Genomic DNA, 19,031 nt, shown 5'->3' with positions numbered 1-19,031 from the left:
TGGATCCAAATATTTTACTAAAATGGATTTGAAGAGTGGATATCATCAAATAAGAATTCAAGAAGGTGATCAATGGAAGACTGCATTTAAAACAAACAATGGGTTGTATGAGTGGTTAGTAATGCCTTTTGGACTCACTAATGCACTTAGCATGTTCATGAGATTAATGAATGAAGTCTTGAAGGAATATGCAGGAAAGTTTGTTATTGTTTATCTTGATGATATTCTAGTTTTCAGTAAAAGTAAAGAAGAACATCTAGAGCATCTTAAGTTGGTTCTAAGACATTTGCAGAAAGAGAAACTACTGATAAATTTGAAGAAATGTAGTTTCATGAAGGAAGAATTGATTTACTTGGGATTTGTAGTTTCTAAAAAAGGATTGAAAATGGATCCAGAGAAAGTCCAAGCGATTTGGAATTGGCTTATTCCCAGAAATATATTTGAGGTAAGGAACTTCCATGGTCTTGCAAGTTTTTACAAAAATATTATCCAAGGTTTTAGTTAGATTTGTGCACCAATTCTTGAAACAATTAAGGAGATCAATCGGCCGTTCAAGTGGACAGAAGAAGCAAACAGGAATTTTAAGTTGCTGAAGGAGAAAATCACAAAGAAACCAGTTTTGGCTTTCCTTGATTTTGAAAAGGTATTTCAAGTTGAAATAGATGCTAGTGGAGTTGCAGTTGGTGCAGTTCTGAGTCAAGAACAAAGACCGATAACGTACTTCAGTGAGAAATTGAATGAAGCAAAGAAGAAATATTCTTCTTATGATAAAGAGTTTTATGCTATTGTAAAAGCCTTGAAGAAAGGGAGACATTATTTTCTACCAAAGGAATTCCTATTGTATTCAGACAATCATGCCTTACAGTTCATCAATAACCAGCTGAAACTGAACCAGAAACATGCCAAGTGGGCATAATTTTTCCAAAGCTTTACTTTTGTGATAAAAGACAAGAGTGGTAAGTCAAATAAAGTTGTTGATGCATTGAGCAGGGTAAGTTTTATTGTGCAATAATTCAAAGTGGGTGTTGTAGGATTTGACGAAATGATCGAAATGTAAAAAGATGATGTAGATTTCAAAGATATCTATACAACAGTTTAGAATCCAATAGTTCATAACAAAAGTTAGTGGTTGGACTATCCCATTCAAGGAGGCTTATTGTTTAAAAGCAAGAAGTTGTGTATTCCCAAACGTTCTATGAGGGAAAACATAATAAAGGAGAAACATAGTGGAGGATTATCTCGTCATTTTGGACAAGATAAAACCTTTGCTCAAGTTAATGCTTTTTATTATTGGCCAAAAATGCAGACTAATATTAAGAAATTTGTTGAGAAGTGCAGGATATGTCAGCATGCTAAAGGAAGGAGCCATAATACAAGATTTTATCAGCCATTTCCAATACCAGACTGATTGTGGGATGCAGTTAGCATGGATTTTGTTTTGGGATTACCAAAAACCCAGAGAGGGAATGATTCCATTTATGTTGTAGTAGATAGATTTTCCAAGATGCCACATTTCATTGCATGTAAGAAAACTAGTGATGCAACACATATAGCTGATCTATTTTTTCAAAAATTGTAAGATTACATGGATTTCTTGTAAGTATTGTGTCTAATAGAGATACAAAGTTTGTAGGGAATTTTTGGAGAACTCTTTGGAAGAAATTGGGAGCTAACCTTAGTTTTAGTTTAGCATACCATCCTCAAACAGATGGACAGACCGAAGTAGTAAACGGGAGTTTTGGAAACATCTTGAGAAGTTTAGTGTATCAAAATCCTAAGAAGTGGGATTTATCACTAGCTCAGGCTGAATTTTCTTATAACAATACTCCAAACTGAAGTACTGGAATGAGTCCATTTCAGATTGTTTTTGGAATGATTTCAAGAGGTGTGTATGAGCTCAGAAATTTGGGTAAACAGGAGACAAGAAGTGCAAAAGCTGAAGAGTTTGTTGCGCAGATGCAGAGAATACAAGAATATGTCAAAGGCAGATTGCAGGAAAGCAGTAGAAAATTCAAACAAAGGGTAGATATGAAAAGAAGAGAGAAAGAATTCCAAGTGGGAGATTTAGTGATGGTGTATTTGAGAAAAGAAAGATTTCCTACTACAACTTACAATAAATTGAAAATGAAAAAGATAGGACCATGTAGAATTGTAAGAAAGTTTTCAACTAATGCATATGAAATTGAGTTTCCAGAAGGGATTGGAATATCACCTATCTTCAATGTTGCAAATTTGTATCCATTCAAAGAGGCAAAGACAGAGCTACAGGAGGAAACTACAGGAGATGAAGTTAAAAATGTGAAGTGTGAAGAAAAAATGCCAAAGACAGCTAAGAAAGAAGTGGAAGTTGTTTTGGAGAAAAGAGTATCCAAAAGAACCAGAGGACAGACTTATTTCCAATATCTAGTCAAATGGAAAGGACAACCAGTGGAGGATGCAAGCTGGTTGACAACAAAAGAGTTGCAAAAGTATGGAGTAAGTCCTGAAAGTTTGAAGGACGATTATTTTCTTCACAGAGAGTCTGATGCAGGAGCATCCGGACTTAGTCAGCAATGTGAAAGTTTGTTCACATGTTGTGGCTAAACAAGTTGAATTTCATTGACTTGATTGGTCAAAAGCCAGTTTTACTAAGAGGGTTGATCTCTCAAGAAATGAGTTGTATTTATTATTGTAAAGTTATAAATTGTCTTATTTTAGATTCAAAGATAAGTTGTTAGCATAGAGCTAGGAATTAGAGATTTGCTGTTAGATTTATTAAAAATAGAGATTGAATTGTTAGACATAGTTAGAGTGATATCTGATTGATAAAAGGAAGGAAAAATGTAATGAAATAAGAGTGGATTGAGTGAGCGAGAGCAAGAATAGTGCGAGGATTGTATTTGAAAGAAAGGTCTTTATTTGTGTAATCAGGCCAAGGCTGAGACTCTGTAATTATTTTATTGTGAATGAATAATATTGTGTGTGTAATCGATTCTCAAGTCCGCGGAAACCCTCATTGTACCTTTTTTTCCTTTGTATACGGGTGAGAGTTTATTCCTTTGTTTTTCTATGTTCCATGTCCAAATCGTGGAATTAATAGAAGTCCGATGCCTTTTGAAATATCATTGTTTGATGTCGATTTAGTTCTAACTCTCGGATCACCCATATTGGGTCAACGAAGTTTGTTTGCATAGTTTCGGTCCTGTGAGCGTAAATCCAATTTACACTAAGATTTAGCGCAAAAACACAGTTGGATCTAAAACTTGGACTTGAAATTTTATCAACGGGAACCTATACCCTTATTGGGTTTGTAAGACTGATCGGATTAGCGCATTGAAGTGGAAGGAGTTTGGCAAGTGAACTTGCGGCTTGCTATCGGCCGATTCAATCATGGTTGTTAGATCGTGAATAAATCACAACCATTGGATCGCGGAAGCCATATCGCTACAGTGAATGGTATTTCGGTTGGCTTAAGAGTTGTAAGTTGTTTTGAAGGGTCGGCACCCGATCCCATTGAACATTCGACACGTAGCAGCAAAGGAGAGAGAGAAAACTGTTTATTGGTTGGTTAACCCCCGGCTTATTGTCTCATCCAAAATCTCTGACAACCATCAGTTGAAATAGATCCAGATCAATGATCATGAAGGATCGTATGCGTTGAATTTCGGTGTACGACGAGCACGCCGAATACAAAGGTAAAATTCATTGTTTTGGCTTGTTTCCAAATGTATTTCAGTTTACAAGAAAAATGTCAGGTTATAATTAAAAGGGAATCGTGGGGTGATTATTGGGGTTTTTTGAGTTTTGCTTCCACCTGCATCATTTGTGGTATCAGAGCTGAATTTAAGGTTGATTGCAGCAAAAATGCCACCAAGGAGAGGAGTTGGCATTGGTCTAGGAAGATCTGAAGCAAATGCAGCTCTATTAGAGGATATCTGGAGTCTCTGTACGAGAATGGAAACAATTGAGACTGCTCAGAGAAGAATACCTGATGAAGGAGCTGACAGTGCTAAAGAAGAATCTTTTGAGGAAGAAGAAGAGGAGGAAACTGAAACTACCAAAGTTATCAAGATGTTGGCAAAAGTAGGAGGAAAAAAAAAGATGGAAATTCCTATGTATGAATGGAGTCTCAATATAGAAGAGAAAATGGATTGGATCAATTCATTGGACAAGTATTTTGACTCTAAGATTAAAACAAATTTGAAATGGTTAATTTAACCGAGTTTAACTTTAACTTATTTTAGTTTTTAATTAAGTTGTTCTCCTTTCCCTTGGTCCTATCCTACTAGCTATTTCCAAGTCAAGATTAGCCGTTAGTTGGTCAATTTAGTCGTTGCCTGGTCAAATATAGTTGTTGGAGGCCCTGCTCTAACTATTTAACTTGCAGCCTAGATCTGATTCTTCAACTTGTCCTGATGATGAACCACACTGGTTGGTTCGATACACCGAAGAATTTTCTCATAAAAAAGTATTTTGACTATGAAGAGGAAGCTAATGGCAAAAAGAAGGAGAGATTTGCAGTTACCAGATTGAAGGGTCATGCAACTATTTGGTGGTATGAATTACAAACATCCAGAGCGAGGAAAGGAAAGTCCAAGATCAAGCAATGGGATAAAATGGTGAGTGAAATGAAAGCTAAATTTATTCCTAAAGATTATCAGTTCAATCTTTTTAAACAATTGCAAAATTTAAGGTAAAAAGGAATGTCTGTTAAGGAATACACAGAAGAGTTTTATAGATTGAGTATTAGAGCAGGACATGCAGAAGATGACATGGAGAAGGTAGCTAGATATATAAATGGCTTAAGGTATGACATCCAGGATGATATTAGCTTGTTGAGTCTGAAGACTATTGAAGATGCCTATCAAGCAGGTTTGAAGGCAGAAGAGAAGATGTTGAGAAAACAGACTCAAAGGAATAGAGGAAGAAGCTCAGTAAGAGGTAGAGGAACTACTAGAGCAAGGGGACAACAACATTAGCATGAAGCAAGCAGCTCAAGTAGCAAACCACCAAAGAGGGGAGAATTTAACAGAGGAAGATTTGCACCCAGAGGAAGAGTTCGAGGAAGAGATTTTCGGTGTTACACATGTGGAGAATGGGGACATGTGTCATGGGACTGTCCTTATAATAAATCAGCAAGTCAGAGGAATGTAAATGTGGCTAAGGCAAAGCCAGAAGCACCTCTACTTATGAAAATGAAGAACCATCTAAAGTAGGAGAATCCATATTATTGAGAAGGACCTTGCTTAAGACAGAGAAGGAGATTGAAGAACCAACTCAGAGGAAGAGTTTGTTCAAATATAAAGGTAAGTGTTGTAACGTGATAATTGATAGTGGAAGCACTGATAGCCTTATTTCTATAGAGATGGTGGACAATCTAGGGTTGGTAAAGACAATACACCCTACTCCTTACAGAGTGTCATGGTTACAGAAGGGACATTAGATTATTGTGACAAAACAATGCAAAGTTGAGATACAAATTGGTACCTATAAAGATGTGATATTATGTGATGTAATGCCCATGGATGTATGCCATGTATTACTGGGAAGACTGTGGAAATTTTATCAAAAATTTATTCATGATGGGAGGAGAAACACTTATACTCTGGAGAAGGATGGAACTAAATATACACTGCTACCATTGAAGGGTGAAGCTGACAAGGGAGCACTTGAAAACAATGTTATGCTGATGAGTGGGAAGGAGCTGTTACAAGAGGTTGAAAAGGTGAAGAAATGCATTTTGCTATCATAGGGAGACCTAAGGTAATTTTGACTTCCACAAACTTAGATGATTTACCTGAAGAAATCAAAACTTTGTTGAATGACTTTGTTGATATTGTTGTGGATGAGTTTCCAAATGCATTGCCATCGATCATGAGTATTAGTCATCATATTGATCTAATACTAGGAGCAAGTTTGCCAAACAAAGTAGCATATAGATTAACTCCTCAAGAGAACACAGAAGTTGGAAGACAAGTGCAGGAGTTGGTGGATAAGGGGCTAATCAGAGAGATTCTTAGTCCATGTGCTATACCAATAGTACTCAATCCAAAGAAAGGAGGTGAATGGTGAATCTGTACATATTCTAGAGCTATAAACAAGATCCCTATCAGGTATAGATTTCCTTTACCACTCATGGATGATTTGATGGATTGTTTGAGTGGATCCAAATATTTTACTAAAATAGATTTGAAGAGTGGATATCATCAAATAAGAATTCGAGAAGGTGATGAATGGAAGACTGCATTTGAAACAAACAGTGGGTTGTATGAGTGGTTAGTGATGTCTTTTGGACTCACTAATGCACCTAGCATGTTCATGAGATTAATGAATGAAGTCTTGAAGGAATATGCAGGCAAGTTTGTTATTGTTTACCTTGATGATATTCTAGTTTTTAGTAAAAGTAAAGAAGAACATCTAGAGCATCTTAAGTTGGTTCTAAGAACTCTGCAGAAAGAGAAACTACTGATAAATCTGAAGAAATGTAGTTTCATGAAGGAAGAATTGATTTACTTGGGATTTGTAGTTTCTAAAGAAGGATTGAAAATGGATCCAGAGAAAGTCCAAGCAATTTGGAATTGGCCTATTCCCAGAAATATATTTGAGGTAAGGAGCTTCCATGGTCTTGCAAGTTTTTATCGAAAGTTTATCCAAGGGTTTAGTCAGATTTGTGCACCAATTCTTGAAACAATCAAGGAGATCAATCTGCCGTTCAAGTGGACAGAAGCTCATCAAACAAGAATTATAAGTTGCTGAAGAAGAAAATCATAGAGAAACCAGTTTTGGCTTTACCTGATTTTAAAAAGGTATTTCAAGTTGAAACAGATGCTAGTGGAGTTGCAGTTGGCGCAGTTTTGAGTCAAGAACAAAGACCGATAGCGTACTTCAGTGAGAAATTGAATGAAGCAAAGAAGAAATATTCTTCTTATGATAAAGAGTTTTATGCTATTGTAAAACCCTTGAAGAAATGGAGACATTATTTGCTGCCAAAGGAATTCATATTGTATTCAGACAATCATGCCTTATAGTTCATCAATAACCAGCTGAAACTGAACCAGAAACATGCCAAGTGGGTAGAATTTTTGCAAAGCTTTATTTTTGTGATAAAACACAAGAGTGGTAAGTCAAATAAGGTTGGTGATGCATTAAGTAGGGTAAGTTTTATTATGCAAGAATTCAAAGTGGGTGTTGTGGGATTTGAGGAAATGATCGAAATGTACAAAGATGATGTAGATTTCAAAGATATCTATACAACAGTTCAGAATCCAATAACATAAGTCGGTGGTTGGACTATCTCATTCAAGGAGGCTTATTGTTTAAAAGCAACAAGTTGTGTATTCCCAAATGTTGTATGAGGGAAAACATAATAAAGGAGAAACATAGTGGAGGATTATCTCGTCACTTTGGACAAGATAAAACCTTTGCTCAAGTGAATGTTTTTATTATTGGCCAAAAATGCAGACTGATATTAAGAAATTTGTTGAGAAGTGCAGGATATGTCAGCATGCTAAAGGAAGGAGCCAGAATACAGGATTGTATCAGCCATTACCAATACCAGACCAATCGTGGGATGCAGTTAGCATGGATTTTTTTTTGGGATTACCAAAAACCCAGAGAGGGAATGATTCCATTTATGTTGTAGTAGATAGATTTTCCAAGATGGCACATTTCATTGCATGTAAGAAAACTAGTGATGCAACGCATATAGCTAATCTATTTTTTTCAAAAATTATAAGATTACATGGATTGCCTATAGGTATTGTGTCTGATAGAGACACAAAGTTTGTAGGGCATTTTTGGAGAACTCTTTGGAAGAAATTGGGAGTTAATCTTAGTTTCAATTCATCATACCATCCTCAAACAGATGGACAAACCGAAGTAGTAAACAGGAGTTTGGGAAACATCTTGAGAAGTTTAGTGTATCAAAATCCTAAGCAGTGGGATTTAGCACTAGCTTGGGCTAAGTTTCCTTATAACGATACTCCAAACTGAAGTACTGGAATGGTTCCATTTCAGATTATTTTTGGAATGAATCCAAGAGGTGTGTATGAGCTCAGAAATTTGGGTAAACATGAGACAAGAAGTGAAAAAGTTGAAGAGTTTGCAGAGCAGATGCAAAGACTACAAGAAGATGTGAAAGGCAGATTGCAAGAAAGCAGTGGCAAATACAAACAAAGGGTAGATATGAAAAGAAGAGAAAAAGAATTCCAAGTGGGAGATTTGGTTATGGTGTATTTGAGAAAAGAAAGATTTCTTGCTACGACTTACAATAAACTGAAAATGAAAAAGATAGGACCATGTAGAATTGTACGAAAGTTTTCAGCTAATGCATATGAAATTGAGTTGCCAGAAGGGATTGGAATATCACCTATCTTCAATGTTTCAGATTTGTATCCATACAAAGAGGCAGAGAGAAAGCTACAGGAGGAAACTACAGGAGATGAAGTTCAAACTGTGAACTCGGAAGATCAAATGCCAAAGACAGCTAAGAAAGAAGTGGAAGTTGTGTTGGAGAAAAGAGTATCCAAAAGAACCAGAGGACAAAATTATTTCCAATATCTAGTCAAATGGAAAGGACAACCAGTGGAGGATGCAAGCTGGTTGACAACAAAAGAGTTGCAAAAGTATGGAGTAAGTCCTGAAAGTTTGAAGGACGATTATTTTCTTCACAGAGAGTCTGATGCAGGAGCATCCGGACTTAGTCAGCAATGTGAAAGTTTGTTCACATGTTGTGGCTAAACAAGTTGAATTTCATTGACTTGATTGGTCAAAAGCCAGTTTTACTAAGAGGGTTGGATCTCTCAAGAAATGAGTTGTATTTTATTATTGTAATAGTTAGAAATTGTCTTATTTTAGATTCAAAGATAAGTTGTTAGCATAGAGCTAGGAATTAGAGATTTGTTGTTAGATTTATTAAAAATAGAGATTGAGTTGTTAGACATAGTTAGAGTGATATCCAATTGATAAAAGGAAGGAAAAATGTAATGAAAGAAGAGTGGATTGAGTGGAGCAAGAGCAAGAATAGTGTGAGGATTGTATTTGAAACAAAGGTCTTTATTTGTGTAATCAGGCCAAGGCCGAGACTCTGTAATTATTTTATTGTGAATGAATAATATTGTGTGTGTAATCAATTCTCAAGTCTGCGGAAACCCTCGTTGTACCTTTGTTTCCTTTGTATACGGGTGAGAGTTTATTCCTTTGTTTTTCTATGTTTCATGTCTAAATCGCGAAATTAATAGAAGTTTGAGGCCTTTTTAAATATCATTGTTTGATGCCGATTTAGTTCTAACCATCGGATCACCGATATCGGGTCAGCGAAGTTTGTTTACATAGTTTCGGTCCTGTGAGTGTAAATCCAAATTACACTAAGATTTAGCGCAAAACACAGTCAGATCTGAAATCCGGACTTGAAATTTTATCAATAGGAACCTATACCCTTATCGGGTTCATAAGACTGATCAGATCAGCGCATTGAAGTGGAAGGATTCTGGCAAGTGAAGTTGTGACTTGCGATCAGCCGATTCAATCGTGGTTGTTAGATCGTGAATAAATCACAACTGTTGGATCACGGAAGCAGTCTTGCTACAGTGAATGGTATTTTGGGCGGCTCAAGAGTTTGAAGATATTTTGAAGGGTCGGAACCCAATCCCATTGAACATTCGATACATAGCAGTGGAGGAGAGAGAAAACCATTTATCGGGTGGTTAACCCCCGACTTGTTGTCTCATCCAATCTCTAACAATTGTCAGATCAAACAGATCTAGATCAATGGTCATGAAGGATCATACACATTGACTTTCGGTGTACGACGAGCGTGCCAACTATAAAGGTAAAATTCATTTTTTTGGCTTGTTTCCAAAGGTATTTTGGTTTAAAAGAAAAAGGTCGGGTTATAATTAAAAGGGAACCGTGGGGTGATTATTGGGGTTTCTTGAGTTCTGCTTCTACCTGTGTCAAATGTTCATACTATACATAAGAAAATTTAAAGTTCCAAAAATATGCTAAAAAGGTGTATTCTGAATCACCACTTAACAAAAACAGGTGATTTTTTTGCTACCTCAAAAAAACAGGTAATTGGTAAAGTTCTCATTTGATCGGTAACTATGTTACACATATTAGTTTTAGTTTTAAGTAATTTATTTCACAAGACAAAAACAACAAAATAATCATTGATGCCTAATTAAACAAAACCAAAAAAGAAAAAATCAATTTATTTTCAAAGCTTGGTCAAAGTAAACTAAAGGTGTTAAAAAATGGGGGGGTGGCATTGTCAAAGTCAATTGAAGGTGTCAAAAAAGAAAGAAAAAAGAAATGATTGAAGACTAAAGTTGAAGGAATTCTTGTAATTCAATATCCTTGCAAGTGCTCTTATTCTACATCCTTATAGTTGCAAGAAAACTATTAAACTCATATTTTCCTCCTTATCCTAGACAACCCCAAAATTGAATAAGGGAGTCTAAGGATATTTATCATTGTGTACAAATTTAGATGAGTGATTGTGAATTTGGTCTAAATACAATGAAAATAAAATCAAATTGATTGGAGCGTTTCAATGGGGTACAGTATTGAACCCTTTCCATTCAAACGATGATGTGACAACACTTGCCTAAAATTGAAAAAGGGGGTCAACTGAGTCAAGTAAGTCATCAAATTCAAGATTGTAATTGAATTCAAGGTGCATGTTTGGTAGTACCTCACATCCTAAAGTAACATAACATCAAGAGAGCGTGACAAGAAAGTGTGTCAAGTTAAAAATGGGTTAAGGCAAGAAGCGTCTACAAAATGATTCTCAAGAAATTAAAGATTTACAAAAGTGCGACCATGAATTATACAATAAAATTAAAATACTCGAAAGGAAATTGTAGCAAAACTAAACCATAATTGATCAAATGGATACCACACTAACAACTACAAAAGATCTTGAAAGAGAAATGGATTTGAAGGACGAATTGCTTGATGCTCTTCAAACTAAATTGAGAGAAAAATAAGATCATATTGATGATATGATTGATGCATCATCTATAGTGAAGGTAGATGTAATTTGTGATACAAAATATCTAATAGAAAATTTTAATACATCTTGTGATACACATGAATTCATCTAGACAATTGATGCAAGATGTGGCACAAAAGAGCTCTAATGTAAAGTGATGCAACGTGTGATATAGAGGACCTTATCAAAAATATAGGTATAGCATGTGATATAGTTGAAATACTGGCAAAAGTTGATATCCAAGACATAATATGTGTGCTTGATACATAATGTGAAACAGGTGACTTAATGGAATCAATGAATCAAGCACATAATATCAACAACAGTAGCAACTGCGAAGAAGAAAAAGAGCAAGAAAATAGTCTTTCCGAGATGGTTATTAGATCTTGGAAAGAAATCACATTCAACAAAAAATAATATGGATTGGGATACACTAAATATGATAGATTTTATATTCAATATTACTCCAAACTAATTCAGTTTTGGGTGCGGGATTTCTTAATGAAGTTGTGAGTGTTGATGGAAAGTGTCAACAATGTCAAAGAAATGGTCACATGGAAAGTTAGTGTTTTGATCTCCATCCTTGTCTTTATTGTGGGAAGACAAATATCTTATCAAAAATATGTAGAAATAAGAACAAAGCTAAGAAATTAATTCAATATGGATTAATAAATTCTTGGAGATGGAATATAGAAGTAAAATAGTTGCACAAGTCCTATAGTCTAGTCAAGGCAGAGGTAGAGATAAAGTTTCTTGAATGAATGAACAAAGAAGAAAAAATTTCAAGTAGTAATTCCAAATAAATATGGTACTCTCCACACCTTTATGGGGGGAGAACAATGATAAAGAAACTCGCCTACACCTTTAAGGGGGGGAGTAAATTGATGAATTGAAAATGGTTAGTCGTAAACATAAACCACCACATGATTCAAATCAAGGAAGATGGTTAGTGGTACACCAAAACCACCATATTATTCATGTGAAGATTGGTTAGTGACCATACAGAAGCCACCACATTATTCAAAGTATATTGGTTAATGTTCAAACAGAAAAACCACCGCCTAAAGAATCCAAAGCCTCAACTTGGATTTTTCATGAACTAACTATTAAAAATCAAATCAGTCAAATCAATCAACATTTAGCCAATAATGGAGAATTCTAGTATAGAAATTAGTCTCTTCAAAGGAAATGTTCAGACGTATCAGTTGATCACTTCCAAACATTTATATATTGGTGGTTTTTCATGCATATCTTCATCGAAACTTTGTTCATCAATTTCAGATTGAAGATAAAAAATGTTATTGGTACAATTGTTTAGACTTGTGCTTAAGAGGGGGGAGGGGGGGGAGGGGAATCTTAAACTATGAGTCCCTAGACAATCACAAAGTCTGGATACACTTGTAATTCTTATCCTAGAGGGGTAGTATGATGATCTATTGATGAGTTGTTATCTGATCTACATCTAAAAGATCTAGAATGATTATTGATGTATTATAAATTCATATTTTTAGATCAATACTATATAACAAATCAACTTTAGGCCTTTTTTTCATCTCGCTTGTCCCGCCTTGCCCATTTTAATTCTTAACAATCATGATATTTGGTATTTAATGCTCTAGTTGAAAAATGTTTGAATTTTAACCCTAAGAAAAGAAGGGGTGATGTTGCATCACCACTTTTGCATTTGAATGTGTTTTTTCATATCTTTCGTAGTCATGATATTTGGCCTTTAATGACATAATTGAATTTTTTTTGAATTTAAACCCTGAAAAAATAAATAAATAAAATAAATAAGTAAAATAAAAAATAAATATATATGTGTGTGTGTGATGTTGCATCATTGGTTTTTTTTAAGCATGGTGTTCTTGTCCATTAGGGGAATTTTGATGTCAAAAATGGGCCTCAAAATGAAAGTTGCACTAACAAAATCAAGATGATGACGTCATCCCTAGGGGTAATATTTTTAGAGGGAAAAGAAGAAACCTATTTTTTTAATTAGATTTCTTATTTATCTCCTTATAGATTTACTCAAATGTCAAGTGTGTATAATCATTAGATGTGGAATCTAGTACCCACTCTATATACTTTTGAGTAGATCCACACCCAGAAAAAATTAAAATACATGAAAGATGTGTTTGAACACGTTTTTTCATATATTTTTTATTTTTTCTCGATGTCTATCTAATCAAAAGTATGAAAAGCGGGTACTAATTGGATGCAAATTCTAATTTTTCATCAAATATTATGCATCAAACAAGTGTACACATCAAATTTGTGTAAGGAAGTAAAAAATACAATAAAAAAATAGTTTTCTTTCTTTTCTTTTAAAAATTCACAACTATTATTTTAATATTTTTTTATTGTTTTCCTTAGGAGGCCCATTTTAGACCTCAAAATTCCCCTAATTCTTTTGTAATCATGATATTTAGCTTTTAATGTCATGGTTAAAAAATGTTGGAATTATAATCGTGAAATGAATAAAAGGTGATGTTGCATCATGAATTTTCAAAATTAGCATGAAAATCATGATTTGATGTCATCTTCGAGAAATAGTAATATTCTCATTAGGTTGGTAACATTGTTTTTATAATGTATTAACAAAGAAATTTCGTATCTCCTACAATTCCCATCCTTTCAAGATTCATGTTTGTACAATCATACTCCAATCTAGATTATATGCAATTCATTAATTGAACATAAGTGAGAGGATAATTGTCTAAAGAATATAAGCAATGAAAATCATGTACAACAAATGAGGGAATAGGATAATCCACTACATGTCAAAACAAATGTGAACCAAATGACTTCACCAAACGCAACCAATGAATGGGAAGAAGGGGAGATTCACATATTGTGGGTCACACTTGATCATTCATGGTATAATTCACCACTCAATATGTGTCAAAGAAGTTATGCAAATGCCCAACACTAGTGGCATGATTTCCTACAGATGGGCACAATCTACCCAAGTAAAATATCACCTCCAACTCACCTCCAATCATTGTGTATGGCCTCCTAAGCTCAATCTATTGCTATATATAACCTCCCAAGCTTAATCTCTAGTTGGATATGGCTTGAGGAAGAAGCCTAAGTTGTGTAAGGATATCGAGATTAAGCCTAAGCTATAAAAGGCTTCAACAACCACATATTCTTTTTGTTGGAGAAAATTAATAATTACCACAAAAGTGCAACAACCAAGTAATCACAACCATACATATTCAATTTAAAAGTGAATCAAATAATGGGAAATGTAGAGTTGTTGGCATTCTTCATTTGTGTATGGAGAATGAAACTATAAAGTAAAATAAAGAGATAAAGCATTGAATAAATCCTCACTCCATTAAAATAACCAAGCATCCGTCAAAATTTCTAGAATCTCAATTGTCATGATTCATAGAATCAAAGCAACAAATTAAACAAAATAAGAACAACATTTCACACATAGGAATTGCACTACAAGCGTATAGAAGTCCATACACAAAGACACTATATTTACACTATATTCTACAAACCAACTTTGAATAGTTGCTCATTTTTCATTTTGGAAATCTTTATTTACAATTGGAACTCTTGGCTCTTTGTGCATCCTCACCTCTTCACTATTAAAAAGTTCTTTTGAAGTCATATTATAAAATTATATAGGAGTGATAAGGGGTAACTAGAAGATCAAGAGACTAACCTTTCAATTCCCATTTTCCTCTCTCGCTTCTTCTTCTATTTCCATTTTTTAATTTTATTTTTAACATTTTCCTCTCTTTGTCTTATTTCTTTTTTTCTCGTCCTTTCATTATCTTTTATAGTTTATATAACGCCATTAATTACCTAATTACATTGGTAAGTAATGAGTTTTAGTTGCTCTCATCCATTTTAGAATTACTCCACGAGCACAAGAAGTCCAATTGGAAAACCAACTTTGGATCATTGCTTGTTTCGATTTTGGCAAACTTGGGTTACAATAGAATCCATGGCTTTTGTGAATCCTCCCCTCATGACAATAAAATGTCATTTCAAAGTCATTTTATAAAAATATATAAGAGAGATAGGTGTTATTCGGAAGATCGATAGATTGACCTTTCAATGCCCATCTCCCTCTCTTTTCCTCCCCTATTTCCATTTGTCTATTTTATTTTTTATTTTTTCCTCTATTTTATTTTATTTTTCCCCTCTTTTCATTATCCTTTAATCTAACCTCCTTAATTATCGAGTTACATTTATAGGTAATGAGTTTTACAACAATTTACTTGTTTCCATCCATTCTAGAATATATATAAAATGCATTAAAACTAAAAATTAGCAAATAAAATTATTATAGACATATATTGTTCAAGAACTATTAAAATTGGAAAGAAAGAGGTAACATTTATTGTAATATATAAAATTAAATGTTTAAATAGTTTCAGATTTAAACCTCCTTACATATCATATATCATATACTTTATATGAACACATTTATCTATTATCTATTGTGATTCATGATATTATTTATTTTTACTATTCATTTTTTTCATCATATAAATTATTATTCATCTAATTTAATGAAATTTAATAAATTTCCAATTATTAAATTTATATTAAACACATATTTAGAATAGTGATTATTTAAATTTTAACACTCTTAATTTTCAAGTGTCAATGGAAACTACATATTTAATATATGTAAATTTTTATTAATAAAAATTTGATACGTAAACTTTTAATAAAAATATGTAAATTAAAAGTTTTAATCATATATATATTTGTGTTTATTTTAATAATAAAAAATATTAAGCATAAATCAATGATTGATTCATTGTTTTTTCATTTATCAATAATTAGCTAATTACTTGGTCCTATTAAGGACCCAAAGTGCAACATGCTCACCATACCAAATAAAATAAATACTCAAGAACACACCGGATACAAACATACTGTAGAGTTGAATTCCACTTAAAAATATACAACTCAGAACACACCGGGTATAAACATAGTGTAGAATTGAAGTCCAGTTAAATTCTCCAAGGTACTTGATAGTGTGAAGAAGGGGAGTTACAGAGAGCTTCAATGTTTGATCGAACTCTAACTGTGTGAACTCAAACCGAATTCATGTGAGAGAAGTGACATAAAAGGAGTGCCAAATGCAAAGCAAATTAAAAGGAGGAAAAGCTGATGGAGATTCATATTCTACAATGTAGGTGCCCGCTCAAGGGAACCTCCGAGAACGGTTAGAATGTTGTTTCCAAAGGGATCACTCAAATGGGCAGCCAGATTCTCCACAGGACCCTCACCAGTAACATAAGCTTGAAGGAAGAAGCCGAGCATTGAGAACATGGCCAACCTTCCATTTTTAATCTCCTTCACCTTAAGGAGGGCGAACTGGTCTGGGTCCTTCGCCAATCCCAATGGATCAAATGGTCCTCCAGGGTGAAGCTTGTCGTCAAAGTCCTGATCCATGCAAAAACCCACCAAAAAAACCGAAGTTAGACAGACCATCATCATAAAAATGATCCCTACAATTCCAAATGGGGGAAACTAAGGAGTTATTACCAGCCCATTTGTTGCCCTGTAGTATTCAGCGCCACCAACAAGGACCACCTCTGCAACGACAGCAGCAATCAAATTGATGGGAATGTTGGCACCGAAGTAAGATAGTGTACCTCCATCAAGAAGAAGAGCACCCGTCTGCAGAAAGAAAGAAGACCATAAGCCCACTTACTACCAACAATTAAATCATAATACTTACATTACACATGTGCTGCTCTTGGATTACTTCATCTTCACAAAATCATTTCGCCAGTAGATAAGTACGTAGCAATTAAGCTCTCAACTCTTATGATCAAAATTCTGAGACAACTCTTATGATACAAATTCTGAGACAATTGCCTGAGTTTATATCTAAGTTGGATGAAGTTCTTAAAAGTTTCAGAGTTTAATAAGTGAATAACATATTGTCTGGCATGAAAAAAGAGAATAAGACCTATAGATGACAATTTAGAAAGAAAACTAAGTCTATATTAGCTCATAAATAATTACATGATGATTGAGTTTTGGTCAAGTTTTCACCTAATTTTCGAGTTTTGAGTATAAGTAAGTTTAAAATTCTGGGTTCTTAGAAGTTTCATGGCAACATAGATTTATGTCAATTACAGATTCCAGATATCAAAATAAAATAATTATCTTCCTAATTTGATATTCAAAATATTTGAAATCTACAATCAACATAAAGAAGAGCCTTAAATGATTAAGTATATGGTAAATAAGTTTTCAATATTCTACTAATAATTTTTATAATATAAATAAGTATATAATGTAGAAAATTATTTACTGGTGTAGTTATATAAATTAAATGGCTGATTAATACTGATAGCTATTAAAATATATTAATTAATTTATTAATAATTTCAATTATTTAATAACATTGAAAAAATTAGAATAGAGTGAGAGTAGCAAACACACTGCATATATAAATTTTGAAACAGAAAAATAATTTGAAAACCTTTTGGTTTCTCTGTTAAATTGTATATACATGACTAAAAATATTCCCATGTTATTAAATCTAAACTATAAATACATGTTAAATTAAATCTAAACTATAAATACATGTTAAATTGTATATACATGACTAAAAATATTCCCATATTATTAAATCTACACTATAAATACATTTTAATTTTTTCAGAAAATATAAGTTCTGACAATCCTATTCTGAAATAAACCACATCATAAAAATTTATCATAACAGATTTTCCCGGAAATGAATGAGAATATAGTTTAACCTTGAACCAAACAGCTTCAGGACCGCAGTAGGCACCGAATTTGTTAAAGGCCTCTGGGATAATGAACCCTGCAGCTCCCAGCATTGCCCATCTTGCATGAATGAGTTCATATGCTTGGTACCTGCAACAGCACATACCCATATTTATGTTTTGGGTTCAGAATATGGTCATCTTGAGCTGGATTACTATGGTAACATCTGAATTTGAAAAACCCAAAAAGTGCATTAATGGAAGTCACTGCCTGAGCTAGCCTATTACTAATTCATGGGTGTTGTCTTACTTGTCAAAGTTTTCTGGTTTCCTACCAAGTCCAAACGGATCATATCCATAACTGCAAGTGCAAGAAAAATACACATGAGTCAAAATCCCCAGCAAACCCAAATCCCCAACCATAATTTATAACGTGATACTTACTCTCCAGGGACCTCTCCATTGAGGTACTCAGGTATGTCATCCCTGTCAAGTAGACCTTCTGGGAGAAAGATCCTCCTGTCTGGACCTGCATTGTTAGTAAAACCCCAAATTAATGGACTGGATATTGTGCACAAGTACATGTAATGTAATATTGCAGTTGGACATCAGATTTCAGCTTTGTACTGGAAATTCTTCACTGACCATTTCATGGTGAAAATTGGTTGGGTTGGATTACTTACCATACCACTTTGCAAGCTCTTCGGTTGCAGGGGCAGCTGCTGCCTTGGCTTTGGATTTGGGAGGAGGAGGCGGGGGTGCTGCTTTCTTTTTAAAGCCAAAGAGAGAAACAACCTGCAGGGAAGGAGAAGTTGGCCTTGTGGATGATCTGGATGCAGCGGTTGATGCTGCAAGCTTGTTCAGATTCAATGGATTCCAAAGTATTTGATCTGCTCTTCCTAGAGCTGCAGTGGAACCCAGCGCAGCCATGGAAGCCATCGCGCTGCTCCAATTCTTTCCAAAATTCAATGCAATCCCAACTGAGCCGGCCTCTCGCCAAATACTCCCACGCTCATGAAGAGGGAGAGATGGCTAAATCCAATCTTAGCTCCTTATTGTGGCTCGGGAGTTGCCACCTCAGACAGCAATGGAGAGCAGCCATTGGTCAAGTAGCTTAATGGGTTATCTTGCCTTAGCCAATGGAATGGAGGCCAAACAGATAATTGCTGATGTTATGTTCAGATTACAATGTGTGAAATAATTTGAAGTCACACTTTTAATTTATTATTATCTTAATTTAATTTAATCAAGTAATTAATAAACCTCATAATTATTAAATAATTACAAATAAAACCATATTTGAATTACTTGTTCCCATCCACTATTCACATTGTTTA

At 34.3% G+C, this 19,031-nt stretch overlaps 1 protein-coding gene across 1 annotated transcript; it reads right to left on the bottom strand.

Moving 5' to 3' along the window:
• Positions 1-15,869: 15,869 nt before the first annotated feature.
• LHCB5 (light harvesting complex of photosystem II 5) lies at positions 15,870-18,717 on the bottom strand. The gene is made up of 6 exons (XM_089447572.1): positions 18,378-18,717; positions 18,139-18,223; positions 18,005-18,055; positions 17,725-17,845; positions 16,496-16,630; positions 15,870-16,393 (listed from the first exon to the last, which is right to left on the bottom strand). The coding sequence occupies exons 1-6, from the start codon at positions 18,631-18,633 to the stop codon at positions 16,133-16,135; spliced, it is 909 nt and encodes a 302-aa protein (XP_089303698.1). The 5' UTR covers positions 18,634-18,717; the 3' UTR covers positions 15,870-16,132.
• Between the last annotated feature and the right edge of the window lie 314 nt (positions 18,718-19,031).

The sequence above is a fragment of the Pinus tabuliformis genome, chromosome X (genome assembly GCF_031772625.1).
Source record: "Pinus tabuliformis cultivar Carrire ecotype Pingquan chromosome X, CPIR1, whole genome shotgun sequence".
Classification (NCBI taxonomy): domain Eukaryota; kingdom Viridiplantae; phylum Streptophyta; class Pinopsida; order Pinales; family Pinaceae; genus Pinus; species Pinus tabuliformis.
Note: the sequence above shows the minus strand (reverse complement) of the source record. Positions and strands in the feature narration are given on the sequence as shown.